This window comes from Drosophila subobscura, chromosome E, assembly GCF_008121235.1.
Source record: "Drosophila subobscura isolate 14011-0131.10 chromosome E, UCBerk_Dsub_1.0, whole genome shotgun sequence".
NCBI lineage: Eukaryota > Metazoa > Arthropoda > Insecta > Diptera > Drosophilidae > Drosophila > Drosophila subobscura.
This window is the reverse complement of record NC_048531.1, coordinates 17,203,402-17,221,139: the sequence shown is the minus strand read 5'-3', so window position 1 is coordinate 17,221,139 and position 17,738 is coordinate 17,203,402. Positions and strand designations below refer to the sequence as shown.

Below are 17,738 nucleotides of genomic sequence, written 5' to 3'. Positions count from 1 at the left end.
GAGGCGTGGAGAGCAATTAATTTACGCATAGCTTATAAATCTTTCAGCTTGAGCCCGACTAGGAGGCCGCCAAAATATAGTTCGTTTGTAAAAGTTGCTCTAAATATGTAAATTGCCCCAGCTCCCGGCACTTTCGGCTGTTGCCCGGAGCACTTAATGAATTCAAAGTACGAGTGGGGCGGGCTCAGCATCTTATTCAACTTCTACTCTCGAAAACGTACAAACATTATTACATATGCGCATGCATTGTATATATTTTGGAAAGCCAGGTATGAAAAGGCATTTAGTTTCATTTCGGCAACGAATCAGAGCTGTTGTCCGCACACTTGGTTGGCTCAGTGAGAACGGCTTGAGCTTGAAATGCGCGAGGAGGACCTGGAGCTTGCCCGCAAAATGGTGGCCAATTTAATTTCCCCATCCACGTCCGTGGAGGACGACGACGACGAAGGGGCAGCAGCGGCGGCAACATCGCCTGGGAATTCACCGCAACCCTTGAGAAGACGCGTCCTAGACCTGAGTGAGAGGCGTAAACAGTTTCGGTGAGTGAGGCAGCTCGGGCACAATAGAAGTGCCTATTTATAAACATAAACACAAGAGAGATGCTAATACATTCTTTTGGGATGAAAATAAACAAAAACGTATTCACGTGCCTCGCTAAATTTGCATATCCGCAGCTAATTTTAAATTTAGCTCTGCTCAGTTAGTCACAAAACTGAATGGGAAGTACTTCTGTGAATGGAAAGATTTCCAAACCATCTTGTGTACTGATACATATATGAGGAATTACATATTTCGCGTTTAAAAAGTGCGCCTTTTCCACTCGTGCTCCAACACTGAGTAAACACGACTCATTCAAACCATGTTTTATCAACAATCCAATCGAGAAATAGGTCTTTAGGACTAATTAGATTGTAGAAAATGTATTCATCTATCGAATCAAATTGTACGTCAAGAGCTAAATGCCCTAGCTAGCTGGTAATATTAAAAAGAATATCAAAATCGGGGAATATGATTTACGATCATGGACCCACATCGGTATACTTAGGTATATTTTCAAATGTAAGGTATATTTCGGTATATTTCCGAGGGTCTGTCGGTATATTTTACATATAAATTCTAGGGTTGACGCGGCACTGGAATTTTTGTGACGTATTTACCTTTTGCGACACCTTAGTTTTTGGTACAAATTTCGCAGCAGCTGAATATAAAATAAAATATATTGTATTTATTTATTTTCAATTAATACAAAATTGATACAAAATAACTTGAGGCAGACAGTGTAGGAGCCAGAAACACCAACATATAAGAACATTTCCAATGCAAAACCTTGCATGCCCTTATCAACAATATCAACAGCTACTAGGAACATACCCTTTTCAAAAATATTTCGACCATGCGGATTCATCGCAAAACAATGTCAAAACAACAACAAACAACAATCAATTGCCATTTAAGTGTTTAAATTTTTAAAACAATTGCCGACAACGAGTGTGACATCTGCTGAGCGAGCTCCAATGTGGCCCTAAACTTCTCTCGATTTGTGTGCAGTGAAAGAAGATGTCCGCCGCAGCAGCGAAAGGGAACAGCCCGAAACAGACACTGGCATGCCCCATTCCAGACGTTGATGGGGAGGGCGAGGCTCATCTGTTGCATGCCACAGACCTGGGCGCAGCGACACCGGAGGCGGCTTCTTCGGCGCCCGGCCTGGGTGGGGGGCATGGACATATGACCAGCAGCTGGTGGTGGTAAGGCCTTATCATCTGCCTACAATTTGCATGCATCTCCGCACGAATCTTATCTAAGTTGAATGCGCTGTCTTGAACTAACCGAGGCTACTTCCTTAATGGATTTGTTGATTCGATTTCCCTTTAAATTTTAAAGTGTTTCTCTGGTTATAGATTTGATTTGATATTACTAGACATTGTTCAATTAAGTGCGCTCTAAATTTGGCAATTGATTCGTATGGCAGCGACTGGTCTGCGTTATCAATTAATTAATTGTTGACCAAGGCCGCCTACACGCATGCGCACAGACACACGCACTCGCACACACAAACACACACACACACACACTGCCCTGCCATCAGCTGTTTCGAGTGTCGCCCTGGCATGGCATTCCATGCGACAAACAAACCAAACGCAACCAAAACCCTGTGCAGCAGTTTTTCAGTTGTCGCTCGACAACGCGATCGATCGCCTGGTGTTGCCTTCTGCTCTGGTGGTTATTGCGTCAATTTTTCCGGCCAGCTGTGTGAAGTAATCAAATCAAGAGAAAACTGTCACCGTGACAGCGAAAAACAGAAGAGCAAGCAAGCGAATTCCTTTTCGAATCATCGTCCAAATGCATTTCTGATTACCCGTTTTTCCAACGCGGATAAAACACTTTCTCTTTTGCCGTTTTGCATTACACATTACCTCCTACTCCTCCTCCGTGGTGTACATATCTATAAATGGTGACACACTTCAGGGCAAACAATATTTCGGTGTCTCATCAATCACAGACCACTCGTGAATGTGAATACTTGTGTTTGGCTGTGTGGGCGTGATACAACGAGTTCCATTTTGAAAACAAATGTAACCTTGGGCCCTTTAAAAGAACTCCAGGCGGTCTGACTGCATTCCAAAATACTCGAAACCAAAAAAAAAAACCCCCCAAAATAATCACAGCTATGGCCTGTCTCTCGGACATTGATTTGGCCACTCTCCATGAGCATCGGCTTGAGCAGCGCTGGCACTACGGCCTGGCGAACCATTCGAACTACCATCACGATCATCACTATCACCAGGAGGGGTTCAGTGCCATGACGCGACTCTGCCTGGAGCGTAGTCTGCATAAGCAAAACACGGACTCGAGGAAAATCCACAGCGATTTGAATGGCAATAGCCTGAATGCATTTGCTTCGTCTGAAGGGGTCGCTAATAAATCTGATCTGGGCAACAACTGCTTTGCGTCAGGTATGCAACGACGACGCTCCGGCACATGGCCGTAAGTTCAGCACACATTTCCTAGTCGATAAGAGTCCGGGATTGGTGTAAAGAGGGGATCTACATCATAAATTAGAATACGTAATAAGAATCAGTACTCGGATTGCAGACGCTGAATTGTTGAATTTGATTCCGGCTTATCATAAATTTGACATGTTCTTGTTTATTTTCTACCATGAAAGCTCAACAGCTGAGAATCGTTCTCTGCTTTGTGAACATTGCACCTGAAAGCACTCTCTTCCCGCTCTCTCATTGTTCATCTCTCATCTGCCTTTGCCACCACCATTTGCATTCAAGCCCTTTTACCGTTGTAGAATATTAATAAATAGTCTTGCTAAAGCATAGAGAACCAGTGCAAAAGATAAAGTTAAAAAAAACGCATAGTATTACACAAATTAGATCATGTTTCCAAAGAGAGCCGATAAGTCCATGCATTCAGGGCCATTGTTTCCTCAGCATAGCTCTTTGAGCATTGAGGAGTTTAATAATTTGGGCTGGGAGCAAGGCAGTGATTGCAACAACAACTGCATACGGGGAGACCCAAGGGAAAAGGTGCAAAGAGCGCCTGAGGCAGATCCAAGGGTACAGGTGCTAAGAACGCATCGCATTCTTAGGTCTGGACTTTGATTAAAATGTAATTATATTACTAACATATAATAATAATTAGTTTTCTCTTACCATTCCAGGCGAACACGCAGCTTGAATGCCCCATCGCCCTTTCAGCAGTTCGGACCATGTGGACGCATCATGAAAAACTCCGCCATGGTGATGCAGATCCAGGATCCGGCCAGCCAGCGACTCACCTGGTACAAGCCACCGCTCACGGTGCTGGTGATTAAGAAGGTCAGCGATGCCTCGGTGCTGGCGCCGTTCGTCCAGCTGGTGGGCTGGCTGCTGCAGGAGAAGAACATGGTGGTGTGGGTGGAGTCGGCGGTGCTGGAGGATGTCCACCTCAATGAGGATGCCAAGTTCAAGGCTATTCGGGAAAAGTTGGTCACCTTCAAGTGAGTCTACAATGAGTGTGCATCAGTATGAAACCATTCTAATTGCGATTCTCTGACCGATAGGGATGGGCGCGATGACCTGACCGATCGGATCGACTTTATTGTCTGCCTCGGAGGGGACGGCACCTTGCTGTACGCCTCGCAGCTGTTTCAGCAGTCGGTGCCGCCCGTGATGGCCTTCCACTTGGGCTCACTCGGCTTTCTCACACCCTTCCGATTCGACAATTTTGAAGAGCAGCTCACCAGCGTCCTGGAGGGTCACGCTGCACTGACACTGCGCAGCCGCCTGCGCTGCGTGACGCATCGCAAAGGTGAAAAAAGGCAGGAGGCCAAAGTGGAGGCCAACGCAGATGCAAGACCTGCAGCCAGCAGCATCCTCGTGCTCAACGAGGTGGTCATTGATCGCGGTCCGTCGCCGTATCTCAGCAATATTGATTTGTTCCTCGATGGCAAGTACATAACCTCCGTTCAGGGCGATGGCCTGATTGTGTCAACTCCGACTGGGAGCACAGCTTATGCGGCAGCAGCTGGTGCCTCCATGATCCATCCCTCCGTGCCAGCCATTATGGTGACTCCCATTTGCCCGCATTCGCTGAGCTTCCGGCCCATTGTGGTGCCTGCGGGAGTGGAACTGAAGGTAAGTAAAGTCTTACTTTTCTATTGAACCAATTCTATGTGATCGACCATTTCCCGCAGGTCTCTGTTTCGCCTGAAAGTCGCAACACTTCGTGGGTTAGCTTTGACGGGCGCAACCGTCAGGAGCTGTTCCATGGCGACAGCCTGCGTGTGACCACCTCCATTTATCCTGTTCCGTGTATATGCGCTCAGGATCAGATTTCCGATTGGTTTGCATCCCTCGCCGATGGCCTCCATTGGAATGTGCGCAAGCGCCAGAAGTGCCTCGACGAGCTGTCAGATCTGACGGCATCCGGCTCCGAGGACACCCTGGACGAGATGGAAAACTTAAAATTGTATGATATTTAGTAAGTCCCCGCTGGCTAAGCCCCACGGCATGCTTTTAGTTTTAGTCGAGCCTTTGCAATCGCTTCAATGTAATTCGAATATATGTAAAGTCGTTTCATAGTCTATAATTTCGTAGTATTTGCATATTTGCCAATTATACTCGTATACACAATATGGTGAACCATTCATTTGGCCAACTTTGGTCAAAGGTACACACATACATATATTATAGATGAACGTGCACTGATATTCGTTTGGAAGAGGAACACAAATATTTGGCCAAGATATTGTAGAGTGGAATGTAGAAATAATGTCCAATTTAATTGTTATAGAAACACACCCGCAACGAGCGTTGCCTTGCCTTGTTCCAATCAACTAATGTATTAGTAAATTGTGTTGTTTAGCTTTATACTCGATAGATATATTTCGTATATAGACTCGTTTTGTGCCCCGTCTGTCTGGCGTGTCTGGCGTCTGGCCACTTGTTGCATCTTGCTCACCTCGTGTCTGTCGCTGCGGCTGCCGGCTGTGCCGTGCCGTGCCTTGCTTTAGTAGCCTGGCACCACTGATACGCACTTGGGGCTGTCAAAAAAATTTTTTTGCGCTTATTTGCATAGAAAATGTGAATTGAAAGTGAAGCCGCCGTCGCGTAAGTAAGACTGTTAGCCAGACGCGCCCTCAGGCCGTACAAGCTATGCATTACACGGCAAAGATTTTTTGCACCATTGTTCGTGTTGTGCGATGTGCTGTGTTCGATGTGTTTTTGCCTTTTTTGTTAACTGAATTCAAGGTGTGCGAATCGGTCGGCGTGTGCGTGAGGCAGGTGTGCGGTGCGTGCTTATCTAGTCATATGAGATTCACGAAATCTCGCAATAGTCGACTCTGAGCGTTTCCAGCGTGCGGTTGTGAGTTAGTTTTGCAGTGAGAATTGGGTAAAATGAATCAAGAAGATATGCAGCGAGCCCGAAAAATGGCTAACGTGGAGTCAACCCAGCCGCTAGGCTCCCCTACGCCGTTGAGAAGGACGCTGGCGGCTAATTTGCTGGATAAACGTACACAGTTCCGGTGAGAAAACTACCCACATTCCCAGAATGTCCTTGAACAAGCAGAATTTCTCTGATTTCAAATATTAACTGCCAGTGCTATATCAATGAACTTCTTGACGCGCTCCTGAGCAGCCTGTTTACTCAAGTTGACACTTAAGATGCAAAGAAAAGCCTCCAAACCTAGTATTTTGTTTATAGATGCAGTCATTCCTGTCTTAGATTATAATGTACACAATGTATAAAAATTGATCTCCAATGTCCTTGAACAAGCAGTTTTTCTCAGTTTTAAAATAGTAACTGCTGCTGCTATATCATTGAGCTTTTTAACGTGCTCCCACATGATATATGGCTTATCGGTACAAAATATGCCGCGGTTTGTTGGGCCAGCAACCTTTAGTACCCATGGAGGGATGGATATCCTCGAGTTGAAGAACTTTTGGAAATCGCTGGCTCCAATCCATGCAAAAACACTTTCCAACTATGTTGGTGAGAGATTTTTTCAGATTATAGATACCGAGAATGTATGTATCTACATCGGTTGAAAGCATGTCAGTCTAAGACAAAGTCATTGTTAATATATATGGCAGCTGGTAAAATGGAATTTTAATATTAGGTATGGCAAGTAGGGTACACAAGTGCCCGTACTATGTTATCGGTTGGCCAGCAACGAATTGTCAAATGACGTACCCACGTTACTTTGAATGTTCGTTTTTTTGGTTGACCTTTTTAGTTTTAACCTTATTTTGCAATCAAACAAATAGAGATAAGATATGAAAATCCACCAATCTTATGGAAAATTGAATGATAATTCGAGTAAAATTACATTTTTAAATCATAGAGGCCTAAAGTGCTGGTAATATTAAACAGAAGATTAAAGTCGAGGAAAATTATTGAAGCTTTATGGTATATTTAGAGTATATTTTGAAAATGAAAAGGTATATTTCCGACGGTCTGTCGGTATATTTTTTATCGAATTCCGCGGTCACACTGGTGCTTAATCGCAATGATTAAAAAAACAAAAATATGAATAATTTAGTGCAACAATAACAAAGGCAGTGCGGAAAAGCTGCAGCAAATCATTCCGAAAAGAGCAGCAGCTTAGGCGGGCCTGTGAAAAGTTTAAAACAAAAGGCAGGAGGCAAGCAGGTGCTGCGCGTTTGTAGGTCAAACTCGAGCCTTCGACACAGATACGCATTCAAACGCATACATGCGCAGGACGGAACAGGTGATTTGACCAACATGACGTCCTCGTACAACATTATGATGTCCGCCGCCGCCTCGCCAGCTCAAACTGTGCCAAAGGCCAAATCCACGGCATCGGGGGGAGTTGGGTCAAGTAATTCCAATGACGTCGCAGGCTCCTACTACGACGGTCATGAGAATCACCTGCTGCATGTGAACAGTGTGCGTGTAAGCAGTGCCGCGGCCTCCTCCGCCCCAGGCCCTGGTCTGACCAACGGTAGGGCCGGCAGCGATGCGGAAATGCGCTGGTGGTGGTAAGTGGAACTATGATTTTGGTACTCCACTGTAGTGCACTTGCCATTTACCTGTTAATCAATTAGTGTGTGTTTGCCGGAAAATGTTTTCGTTTTCAAGTGAAGTGGAGTGGCCTGCTCTGCTCTGCACACACAAAGCTTCTGTTAAGCGACTGTAAACTGTCTGTTGCTGGTACTGTTATTGCCTTGTCAATGAGTTTATGACTTTCAGCACTGAACCTATAAATCAATCATTTGGTGCATTAATCAAAGCGAAGTTCAAGCGGAGACTGCTAATTACTGAGTTTACATAACAGTAACTCTACAGAGCGCACCTGTTTAATTGTCTCTCAGTCAATGGTTTATTTTTTTAAGGTGAGGAGTCTTACAAAGATGATAGAGCACAAAGTGTCCAAGGCCTCACCTTACGGATAGACCATGGCGCGGGCACTCGAGCGGTCGCGTGGCACGACGCTCAGCTGTTGCCCAGCGATCATATAATTTTATACTTTTATTTTCAAATCGGAATCGCACGAAAAATTTACAATTTAATCACCTTTTAGCGTCTCAGTTCAGTTTCGCGTACTGACTGGACAGCACGGTTGTGTTCGCGCGCTCTCTCTCTCCCGATCTCTTTGGCACGATCACCCTCGGATCTCGCGCGATTTGAACGTCCAGCGATCTGTTTCGTTTCGGTCGTTTACCTGGTGGCGCTGGTCAGCTTTGCTTTCAAGCTGCCTTCCCCTGTCTCTTCGGCTCCAATTCGCGTCTCATTTTGTGCTAAGAAGAAAATATAACAATTATATAACGTGTAATTAGAGTACTTTGTTGGCTGCCTAGCCCCTAAACTTGTCTTGGCATTTGTTGGCTCAGACACAGTCCCAGTTCCGACCCACTTTCGGTTTCTAAGTCAATCTCCCACCAGAACAATCCACACTATCTTTGCACTGTGGTTCCAATTCACGTGTATCCATTCCCCATACGTTCCCGGCACGTTGCAGGGAGGGGGACCTCTCCGTGTTCGATCTTGTCAATGATAATCACTAGTCTTAGTTACTAGTACTGCGCCATTTGTTGCTCGCTTGGCGCTTTAAATTGATTAATTAATTTCGTTTTTCTTTGTGCAATAAATCACTTAAAATTCGCTGTATGCACTCGTCTATGTGCATATGTATTTAGTCAGGTCTAAGGAGGGGGTGTGCCTTGTTCGTCTCCTTTGTTTATTTGTACTTCAATGATTTGTAATAATTGTACTTGTTGCTTCCTGGTGGCAGTGGCAGACAAAGAGAACTATAGATCACGCGAGCCCCTTATTAAGTTGAATGTTATATTTGTAATGATGTGATTCTTGTTATGCAACCTTTTACGTGATCAAGTACTTCAAAATGAAAGCTTTCCATTTAATTCGAATCTTTCAAGTTGTAGTCAAACATCTTCTAAAGCCTTGCTCGAACGATGGTGGGCTTCCTGCCTTCCATGTTTCCTCAAAAGAATCGACCGCTGTTAATGAACTGGTAATGAGCTACTCTAAAAGAGATCAAATATTATCATTTCACACACAGGTCACGATTTCAAGACTAATGGCCCCCGATACTGTTATGCCCAAGTGGTCTGCGTGCTTTATAACAGTTTAATTGTGGGCTAAGTGAATGTTTTTCTAATTAAAAGGTTGTTGACCACCGCCATGACCAAAAAGAGAGAGCCTCAAATCTGTTTAATTATGTGTACATTTAAGTAACCAACTTGTGTGGTGTTTTTTTTTTGTGCTTTAGCTTGTGCAATGTACAGACTGCAAATTGATTTATACTTGACATGCTTTTTGGGCTTAGCCCAGCTATAAATGTTGGCCAAGTCCGCTTCTGGCAGCCCTCTTCTGCTTCAGCGGAAGCTGGCTAATGACGCATTAAGCCTTGGTTTTTTCATCTCTCCCACTCTGCTGTCTCTGGCTCTCTTTTTGATTGCTCTTTGTTGACATCCAAGCCGGAACTACGCCAAGTCCGTTAGGTTGACCAAAAAAATTAATGAATAAACAACTATTTAATGGCCAATAGCAAATTTTTTTTGCACGAATTTCCAAATAAACCAAAAACCGGTTAGGTATATTGTACTAAATCCAGACACATATAAAATCGGATCGTTTATTTTTTTGTTTACCAACTTTTACCACGCGCCAAACGCTGAAGGCCCGATACATTGTACGACACCCGATACATCACAAATGCGTGGTGCATTCTTGGGTCTGTGTGTGCTTTCTGGTTATTTGGTTAACAAAAACTGTTAACGCCTTTACAAAAAGGGGAGCAAGGTCGTTGTTATCTACCGTTTTGGCCAGCCCAGGGACGTTTTGAGCTAGTAGGGGGACCCAGAAATGCCAAGTGAAATGGGAGCTAATATTCCAGTTTTTATTTCGTCAGTTGATTGAACTAAAGAAAAATGTGTTAGAAACAAACGTTGCTTGATTAATTGATGCAGAAATTTGTGTGAATCGTAAAGTGATAAAAAGAAAATCTGAAGCTCATAAATATGACGTGTCTTTCGGACATCGACCTGGCCACCCTGCACCAACATCGCCTGGAAGAGCGCTTTAGCTATAAGCTAGCCTGGAGCGGCACGGCCCATCAGCAGACCCAATACAATGATCTGCTGGTGCGGCACAATGCCTCCCTGAAGCGGCAAAGAATCATCCAGCACAAGGCAAACCAGGCTACCAGTACCAAGCCAAGGGAGCAAGGCGAAGCCACAAAAAACACGGCCAGTAATCAGGACAGCCAGCTGACCAAGTCCGAGGACGAGCATGACGATGGCTACTTCGATTCATCAACCCGACGCAGGCGTAGTGGCACCTGGCCGTAAGTACTTCGCTGTTCGAACCCATTCCAGCCCAAGCAATTCGATAACCCTGAACGTCGGACAACAGCCCAAAAAAACAATTGTGGCAATGTTATCAGGACATCGGACATTTGTTCGCGTCATGCTCTGATAGGAGAGGCCGACGCGCCGCCTCTCTAATCAAGTGTTACCTTGTTATTGGTCCTTATCGGCTCGAGTAGAGCGAGAACGGCGTTTCGTGCATTCAGGCGCTTTGCCTATCAATTTGCTTGTTCAGTCAGGAAAAGTCACAGCTAGGTATAGTAGATAGATAGTACGTAGTACGTATGCATAATCTGAATTTATTATTGATTTCTACATGTCAGCATGATGATCACCAAAAATGTGCGTGCAGAGATTTTAGTACACTTCGGTGGTGGCCTGTTCTCAAATCGAAAAAGTGTTTTAGAAGTCCTTGACCTTTCTGCATAGTTGAATGCTTGCAGCTCGTTTTTTGTCTGTTTATCTGTAGTTTCATTTGGCCAAAACTAAAAAAAAAACAAGTTTTTTAACACCTTGTCTTATGGTATAACTCTGGCGCCGTCTGTTAATTTATGGTTATCTAATTCTGATATGTGTGTAGGTTTTCTCTTCAGCTACTATTTTTGAACGATTTGTTTTGAAGAACTTGAGACACTGACGCGACGCCGTGGCTGAGTGCCAGTTAAACTTTTGGAATCGGTGCCAGTTTGTGCTTGGCGCGGTTCATGAAACAACAACAAATTAATAAATTAAAATATATTCAGAGAAACAAAAAATTAGTGACTGACGCGGCTTGTGACCACTTCAGCGGGCCGTATTCCAAAGGTTTGCATCGGCTCAGCCCGACCAGGTCAGGCAGTTCAAGCCGCATTTGCATGGTCTGTCTGGCTCGGATTCGATTATACTCGTACTTTCTACAGACTCGTTAATTCCCGCGGGAAACAGAAAACGAATTGAAGGTATTCGAAAGGTTTACAGCAAGTCAACGATGGCTGCACATATAAGTTTCTCATGCTGACGTTGTTGAACTTCTTTCCGGCACGCGTACATACAGTAAGCACACATATTATTCGTACACCACCATCACCCTAGTTTGAACAACTATAACTTGGCGTACGGTCAACGTAAACCAAAAAAGTTAATTTTGTATCAAAGATCAATATATCTACTATATTTTTATGAAAAAAGTTTTTAAATTTCTTCTATGATATCCTTATAAAAATTAACTTAAGCAAAAAAGTCCCTTTTTTTCGCACATAAATTATTCGTACAGCGGTCCGATTCCTTAAGTAAAATTAAAATATTAAAGGTAACTTGTACAATGAACATTTTTGTTTGCTATATTTAGTCTTTATGATAACTAAAAGCCCTAGAAACAATCTTTCCCCCAAGCTATTGATGCCCCATGAATTAATAGTGACCCCCTCCACAAGCAGTACCGGTTGCAATAGCTCCCTCGATGAAATGTTGGGCTTCCGTATTCTTTTTTATCAATTTTGCCACGCAGGCTTCATGAAACTTAAGTTTACTAACCGTAGTGAAAGTTTCAGCTAGTTGCAGTTTTAAATGAGCCAGATTTGATCCAAAAAAGATTATATTTTGTGTAATTTTTTGGGATGGGTCAAGTTTAACTTCGAATTATGACCAAACGGAATGACACATGGATGCCAATTGTCACTCAAAATAAAGTTTAATACACCCTTTTTCATATTTCCATTAAACAAGACCATTCGTAAAGCTCCAGTTAAAAAACAACACAGGTGAAAAAATAGGCACCCTCCGAAATGCCATACAGCAGGGACCACCATTTTCTCATCATGGGCTAAATGAACTTTCGCAAGGCCAACCAATCAAAAATCTGTCTTAGATGGACTCTCTAGTCATTCTCATTCTCTAGAAATGAAACTGGCCATGGGTTTCTTCAAAAGTCTTCCAAACAATTAATTTAACATATCTTGAAAAAAATCGTATTGGTCATTGGAGGGTGCCTATTTTTTCACCTGTGTTGTTTTTTAACTGGAGCTTTACGAATGGTCTTGTTTAATGGAAATATGAAAAAGGGTGTATTAAACTTTATTTTGAGTGACAATTGGCATCCATGTGTCATTCCGTTTGGTCATAATTCGAAGTTAAACTTGACCCATCCCAAAAAATTACACAAAATATAATCTTTTTTGGATCAAATCTGGCTCATTTAAAACTGCAACTAGCTGAAACTTTCACTACGGTTAGTAAACTTAAGTTTCATGAAGCCTGCGTGGCAAAATTGGTAAAAAAGAATACGGAAGCCCAACATTTCATCGAGGGAGCTATTGCAACCGGTACTGCTTGTGGAGGGGGTCACTATTAATTCATGGGGCATCAATAGCTTGGGGGAAAGATTGTTTCTAGGGCTTTTAGTTATCATAAAGACTAAATATAGCAAACAAAAATGTTCATTGTACAAGTTACCTTTAATATTTTAATTTTACTTAAGGAATCGGACGGCTGTACGAATAATTTATGTGCGAAAAAAAAGGACTTTTTTGCTTAAGTTAATTTTTATAAGGATATCATAGAAGAAATTTAAAAACTTTTTTCATAAACATATAGTAGATATATTGATCTTTGATACAAAATTAACTTTTTTGGTTTACGTTGACCGTACGCCAAGTTATAGGTGTTCAAACTAGGGTGATGGTGGTGTACGAATAATATGTGTGCTTACTGTATGTACATAGTTCGTTCATTTTCCTACATTATCTATTATATTGGATGTTCGGCTGTGATTTTTACTTGGCTTCCAGTTTAGTTCTAATCGAGCGGTGGTCGAGCAAGTGCAGTTAACGAGCGCCCCCTGTGCAAAATGTCGCGTAAGTATTGGTCAACTGGGAAGCCGGTGAATGAATCTGAATTTCCTGCGAAATAATTATCGTACGGAGTGAATGGGGGAAACGAGATCATGATCTGTCCTGCAATTTATCAGAAATTGTGCGTCACTGGATCTGCTTAACAGCTTATTGTTCAGCCTGGGCTGGGGATGAGTCGATGGAACAGAGATACAAAGGGACAAAATGGACACAAATTTTAAGATGTCAGAATATAAAATTCTACGATTTTCCGGAATTAAAAAATTAATTTGCCACTTTAAAAATCTAATGATAATTCCACCTATCTGTCCCACTGTGCGACTTGCGCTGCTGCGGTTCAGCATAGCCCAGCTTATGGCTCATTTGGGATGTTCTATCCCTCTCTCTCGTTTGGCTCTTCTCAATTCGCTCATCTCTGGATGAGTCAGCGCAAACATGTCTCAGCTCGCATTAGCACATCAATCAAATCCAACCCGTTATTATGCGATGCTTTGAGGGTACACCCACCTACACGCACACAGACACAAAACACTCAAGAGTCAAACGAAACGTTTAAAGTTCAGCATTAGCAAGGTGTATTTTTAAAGGGTGAGGCATGCGGTCATGCCTCTGCTTACTCTCTCGCGCTCTGGGAGACCGCTCTCACGCCATGGACTAGGAATTCACACAATTCACAAAAATGGCACGTAAGTTGCTATCATTTGACGGTTTATTGAAGGTTTATGGCAGAGCCCAGGTCGTTTAGGGGGCCAGTTCCATGGATTCCAGATGAGTATTCTCTCGGAATGCCTTACTTTATGTTCATACATCTTGGGCTGGCTCTCTGGATGCTATCTCTCTCCCAAACACTCTTGGTTAGCATGTGCAATTCCTGTTTGTTTGCGTCTGAGAGATTCAACAAGTTTATTTGCGGTTGGGTCTCCCCCGCGCCGCTGCCGCTGTTGTGTTGTTGTAATGAAAATATATATATAAATACGTTGTATACCTTTATTTTGTTGTTTTCGAACTCAAAAATTGGCCGTCCAGTGATTTTGTAACCTTCGCACGAGCCACAACGTCGGTCGAAGCACATATTCCAACAAGTTTTTTCTCCGTTTCCATCGTTTTGCCTTTGCTTTGTGTGAAATCGTACAACAAAAGATCGAAAACTACTCATAGTTGAGAGGAATAGGGCGTGACCATCCAAATATTGGCACTCTAGAGATTAATACTTACCCCAAATGCAGCATCAAAAGTTGCGACTCGCGGCGACCCTGCAGCGTCAGAGTTCTCTAAGTGCAGACGCAGCTGTTGAGGCGGCAGAAGACCAAATGCAACAAGTGGCCCAAGTGTTACCCGACCCCCGCATTCTGAGGTCCCACCCCAGCTCTGAATCTCCTCTCCAACTTGTACTAAATATCTGTATTCTTTCTGAATCCTTTCAGGCGCACTCGGAGCTTGAATGCCCCGTCGCCCTTCCAGCAGTTCGGACCATGTGGACGCATTATGAAAAATTCTGCCATGGTGATGCAGATTCAAGATCCGGCCAGCCAGCGCCTGACCTGGTACAAGCCACCGCTCACAGTGCTGGTGATCAAGAAGAAGGACTCTCAGGTTCTCCTGCCATTTGTCCAGCTGGTGGAGTGGCTGGTGCAGGAGAAGCACATGGTCGTGTGGGTGGAGTCCGCCGTGCTGGAGGATAAGTTGCTACGGGACGATGTCAAGCTGGAGAACGAGAGCGCCAAGTTCCGGCAGGTGCACGGAGACTACTGTGGTGTGCGTGAGCGCTTTCTGGCCCTGCGCGAGAAGCTGGTGACCTTCAAGTAAGTCCGAAACGATAGTGCCCCTCAGATCGTAATCAATTCTAACTGTATTTTCTACTACAGGGATGGTCGCGATGATCTAACCGATCGCATCGACTTTATTGTCTGCCTCGGAGGGGACGGAACCTTGCTGTACGCCTCGCAGCTGTTTCAGCAGTCGGTGCCGCCCGTTATGGCCTTCTATCTGGGCTCACTGGGCTTTCTTACGCCCTTCCAGTGTGATAACTTTCAGGAGCAGGTGACCAATGTGCTAGAGGGTCACGCTGCCCTCACCCTGCGCAGCCGCCTGCGCTGTTCCATCCACCGCAAGGGCGAACGCCGCAAGGAGTCGCTCCAGCCAGCCGGCAGCAACCTGCTGAAGCCAAGTCAGCATCGCCACCTCAACTATGTAGAGCTCAACAATGGATCATTCACTGGTGGCAACAACAACTACTGCAACCCGCATATGTCATCGAACAACAGCATCCTGGTACTCAACGAGGTGGTGATCAATCGCGGCCCTTCGCCATATCTCAGCAACATCGATATATTCTTGGACGGCAAGTACATCACCTCCGTGCAGGGCGATGGCCTTATTGTGTCAACTCCGACTGGAAGCACAGCTTATGCGGCAGCAGCTGGTGCCTCCATGATCCATCCCTCCGTGCCGGCCATATTGGTGACACCCATCTGTCCGCACTCGCTGAGCTTCAGGCCCATTGTGGTGCCTGCAGGAGTGGAGCTAAGGGTAAGATCCAGTTGAAGCCAATTTTCGATCGTTTAATATCGCTTTATATGCTTTCAACAGATATCCATATCGCCGGACAGCCGCAACACCTCGCGCGTCTCCTTCGATGGACGCAACGACCAGGAACTGAACCATGGAGATAGCCTGCGGGTGACCACCTCCATCTATCCCGTTCCCAGCATTTGCTCTCAGGATCAGATCTCCGATTGGTTCGACTCCCTAGCCGAGGGTCTGCATTGGAATGTGCGCAAGCGTCAGAAGTGCCTCGACGAGCTGTCGGACCTCACGGCCTCCGGATCGGAGGACACGCTCGACGAGTTTGACAATCTGAAGATCTACGATGTGTAGTGGCTCTTCCCTGGATGTTAGTGTGGCCAATTAGCTTAGTTCTAGAGCTAGTTTATAGGGTTTGCTGTGTGCAATTTATTAGGCTAAGGAATGTAGCGAAAAATACTCTATTATAATATGTATATATACAAGTACATAAATCACCTGGTTGAGTTAAAATATTAAATGTTAATGGAAAATGATTGCAATGTTTGTTTAAGCTAGACAAATTTCTGTTGTTGCTTGTGAACAAAGCCGCTTAGGCATAGTTTTTAAGTTTTTATTATACGTAAGCCTTTAATCGGCGATGGCATCGAGTACTCCGTACTTAAGCAAAATCACATTATCTGTATAATTCGAAGAAGGTAATAAAAATTGTATTATTTACTGAAAGCGCCACGCAATCCATTCCACTGCAATTGTTTACTCTTTGAAGCAAAAACACAATCAAAATCCAATTAATTAGATGAGCAATGGACAAAACCAGAACGGAGGCTATCAGCATGAACTCTTGTCGTGAAAAGGCACTTAAACAGCCCGGCTAGTTGCTTTCGAATGACCAGTCACTGGATGATGGATGGATAAACCAAAGGAAGGAGGGTTAAGCCTCAAAGAGGTCCATCATTCACAGTGCTTTTCGGAGGGAGTTTTTTGACTGGTCATAACTTTTATTTAATGTTAAAAACCTTACAAAAAAGGTTTGTTCTTCTACATATACATATATAGTATCCAAGGTATTTCTACACGTCTATGTGCTATAATTAACATTAAAAACTTTTCCAGCGATACAAGGGGACGTGTGAAACGCTTCTTACGCGTCACAACTTTTATACCCGGCACTCAGTACTACATCTGCAACTTAGCGGTTATTTGTCAAATTTTACATTTTTTCTTCATCTGTCATCTACATCAACAACACTACTCACCCCAACACGCTCCTTTATCTCGCCACCCTCCCCTAGAAACACACACTGCAGAGTCAGGGCAGAGTCGCGGCAGAGGCAGCGGCAGAGACGTGTCAGGGGCAGAGGCCAATAAACTGAAGTATCTTTTGGGGGCTGCTTTTGTTCTCAAAAGTATAGCATACTGTCAGGCTGAAAAGTTCCCAATTACGAAATAGCGTAGGACAGCCATATCCTGCAGTCCTTGTGGTCCTTGATGGACTCATGCGATACAGGAGACTCGTACCTTCGCCAGGAGGCATGCCATGTCCTGATCCGACAGGAAACAGCCGAGTTATAGCGTTGAAGGGGATTATATAGAAAAACAATATTCAAATAGCATTATCCTTAATGTCCTAGCACCCGAAGTGATCCGGGACATTTTCCCGATCCCGAGGAGGCGTGACATGTCCGTTTTTCGACAGGAAACAGCTGAGCTATAGCCTTGTAGAGATTAAAAAGAAAAAACAACGTGAAAATGGCATTATCCTTAATGTCCTTGCACCCGAACTGGTCGCAAAGGATCCAGGACATTGTGCCGATCACGAGGGGGCGTGGCACATCCTGGACGGACTACAAATAAAGGAGAAAACAACAAAACAAATCTCTCCTGTTATTTTTGTCAAATTTTGACAGTCACCTCTTTGCACAGTGTCGCCCACACGATGAAGACGGTCATTTCTGGAACTAAAATAACGTAGTTCGAGAATTGGCCGATCTGTGTTGGGACGCCACTGTGAACTTTTGAAATTGCTTCACTGAAATGGCCG

At 44.1% G+C, this 17,738-nt stretch overlaps 2 protein-coding genes across 9 annotated transcripts; both read left to right on the top strand.

The window, feature by feature from the left end:
- The first annotated feature begins 345 nt into the window (after positions 1-345).
- Positions 346-5,075, top strand: LOC117892671 (NAD kinase-like). 5 transcript variants are annotated; one of them, XM_034799068.1, is made up of 5 exons: positions 3,337-3,536; positions 3,573-3,598; positions 3,671-3,988; positions 4,052-4,625; positions 4,685-5,075. In XM_034799068.1, exons 1-5 carry the CDS (start codon positions 3,387-3,389, stop codon positions 4,970-4,972), a joined length of 1,356 nt encoding a protein of 451 aa, XP_034654959.1. In that variant the 5' UTR covers positions 3,337-3,386; the 3' UTR covers positions 4,973-5,075. The 5 variants fall into 5 exon arrangements, with proteins under 5 accessions (XP_034654958.1, XP_034654957.1, XP_034654955.1 ...); XM_034799067.1 differs by lacking the exons at positions 3,337-3,536; positions 3,573-3,598 and adding an exon at positions 346-539; XM_034799066.1 differs by lacking the exons at positions 3,337-3,536; positions 3,573-3,598 and adding an exon at positions 1,444-1,745.
- A 1,993-nt stretch (positions 5,076-7,068) lies between these two features.
- LOC117892670 (NAD kinase) lies at positions 7,069-16,230 on the top strand. Of its 4 annotated transcripts, XM_034799059.1 has the most exons (5): positions 8,039-8,283; positions 9,887-10,321; positions 14,596-14,973; positions 15,037-15,700; positions 15,761-16,230. In XM_034799059.1, the coding sequence occupies exons 2-5, from the start codon at positions 9,996-9,998 to the stop codon at positions 16,046-16,048; spliced, it is 1,656 nt and encodes a 551-aa protein (XP_034654950.1). In that variant the 5' UTR covers positions 8,039-8,283; positions 9,887-9,995; the 3' UTR covers positions 16,049-16,230. The 4 variants fall into 4 exon arrangements, with proteins under 4 accessions (XP_034654951.1, XP_034654950.1, XP_034654953.1 ...); XM_034799060.1 differs by lacking the exons at positions 8,039-8,283; positions 9,887-10,321 and adding an exon at positions 7,069-7,493; XM_034799062.1 differs by lacking the exons at positions 8,039-8,283; positions 9,887-10,321 and adding an exon at positions 13,054-13,174.
- The last annotated feature ends 1,508 nt before the right edge of the window (positions 16,231-17,738 follow it).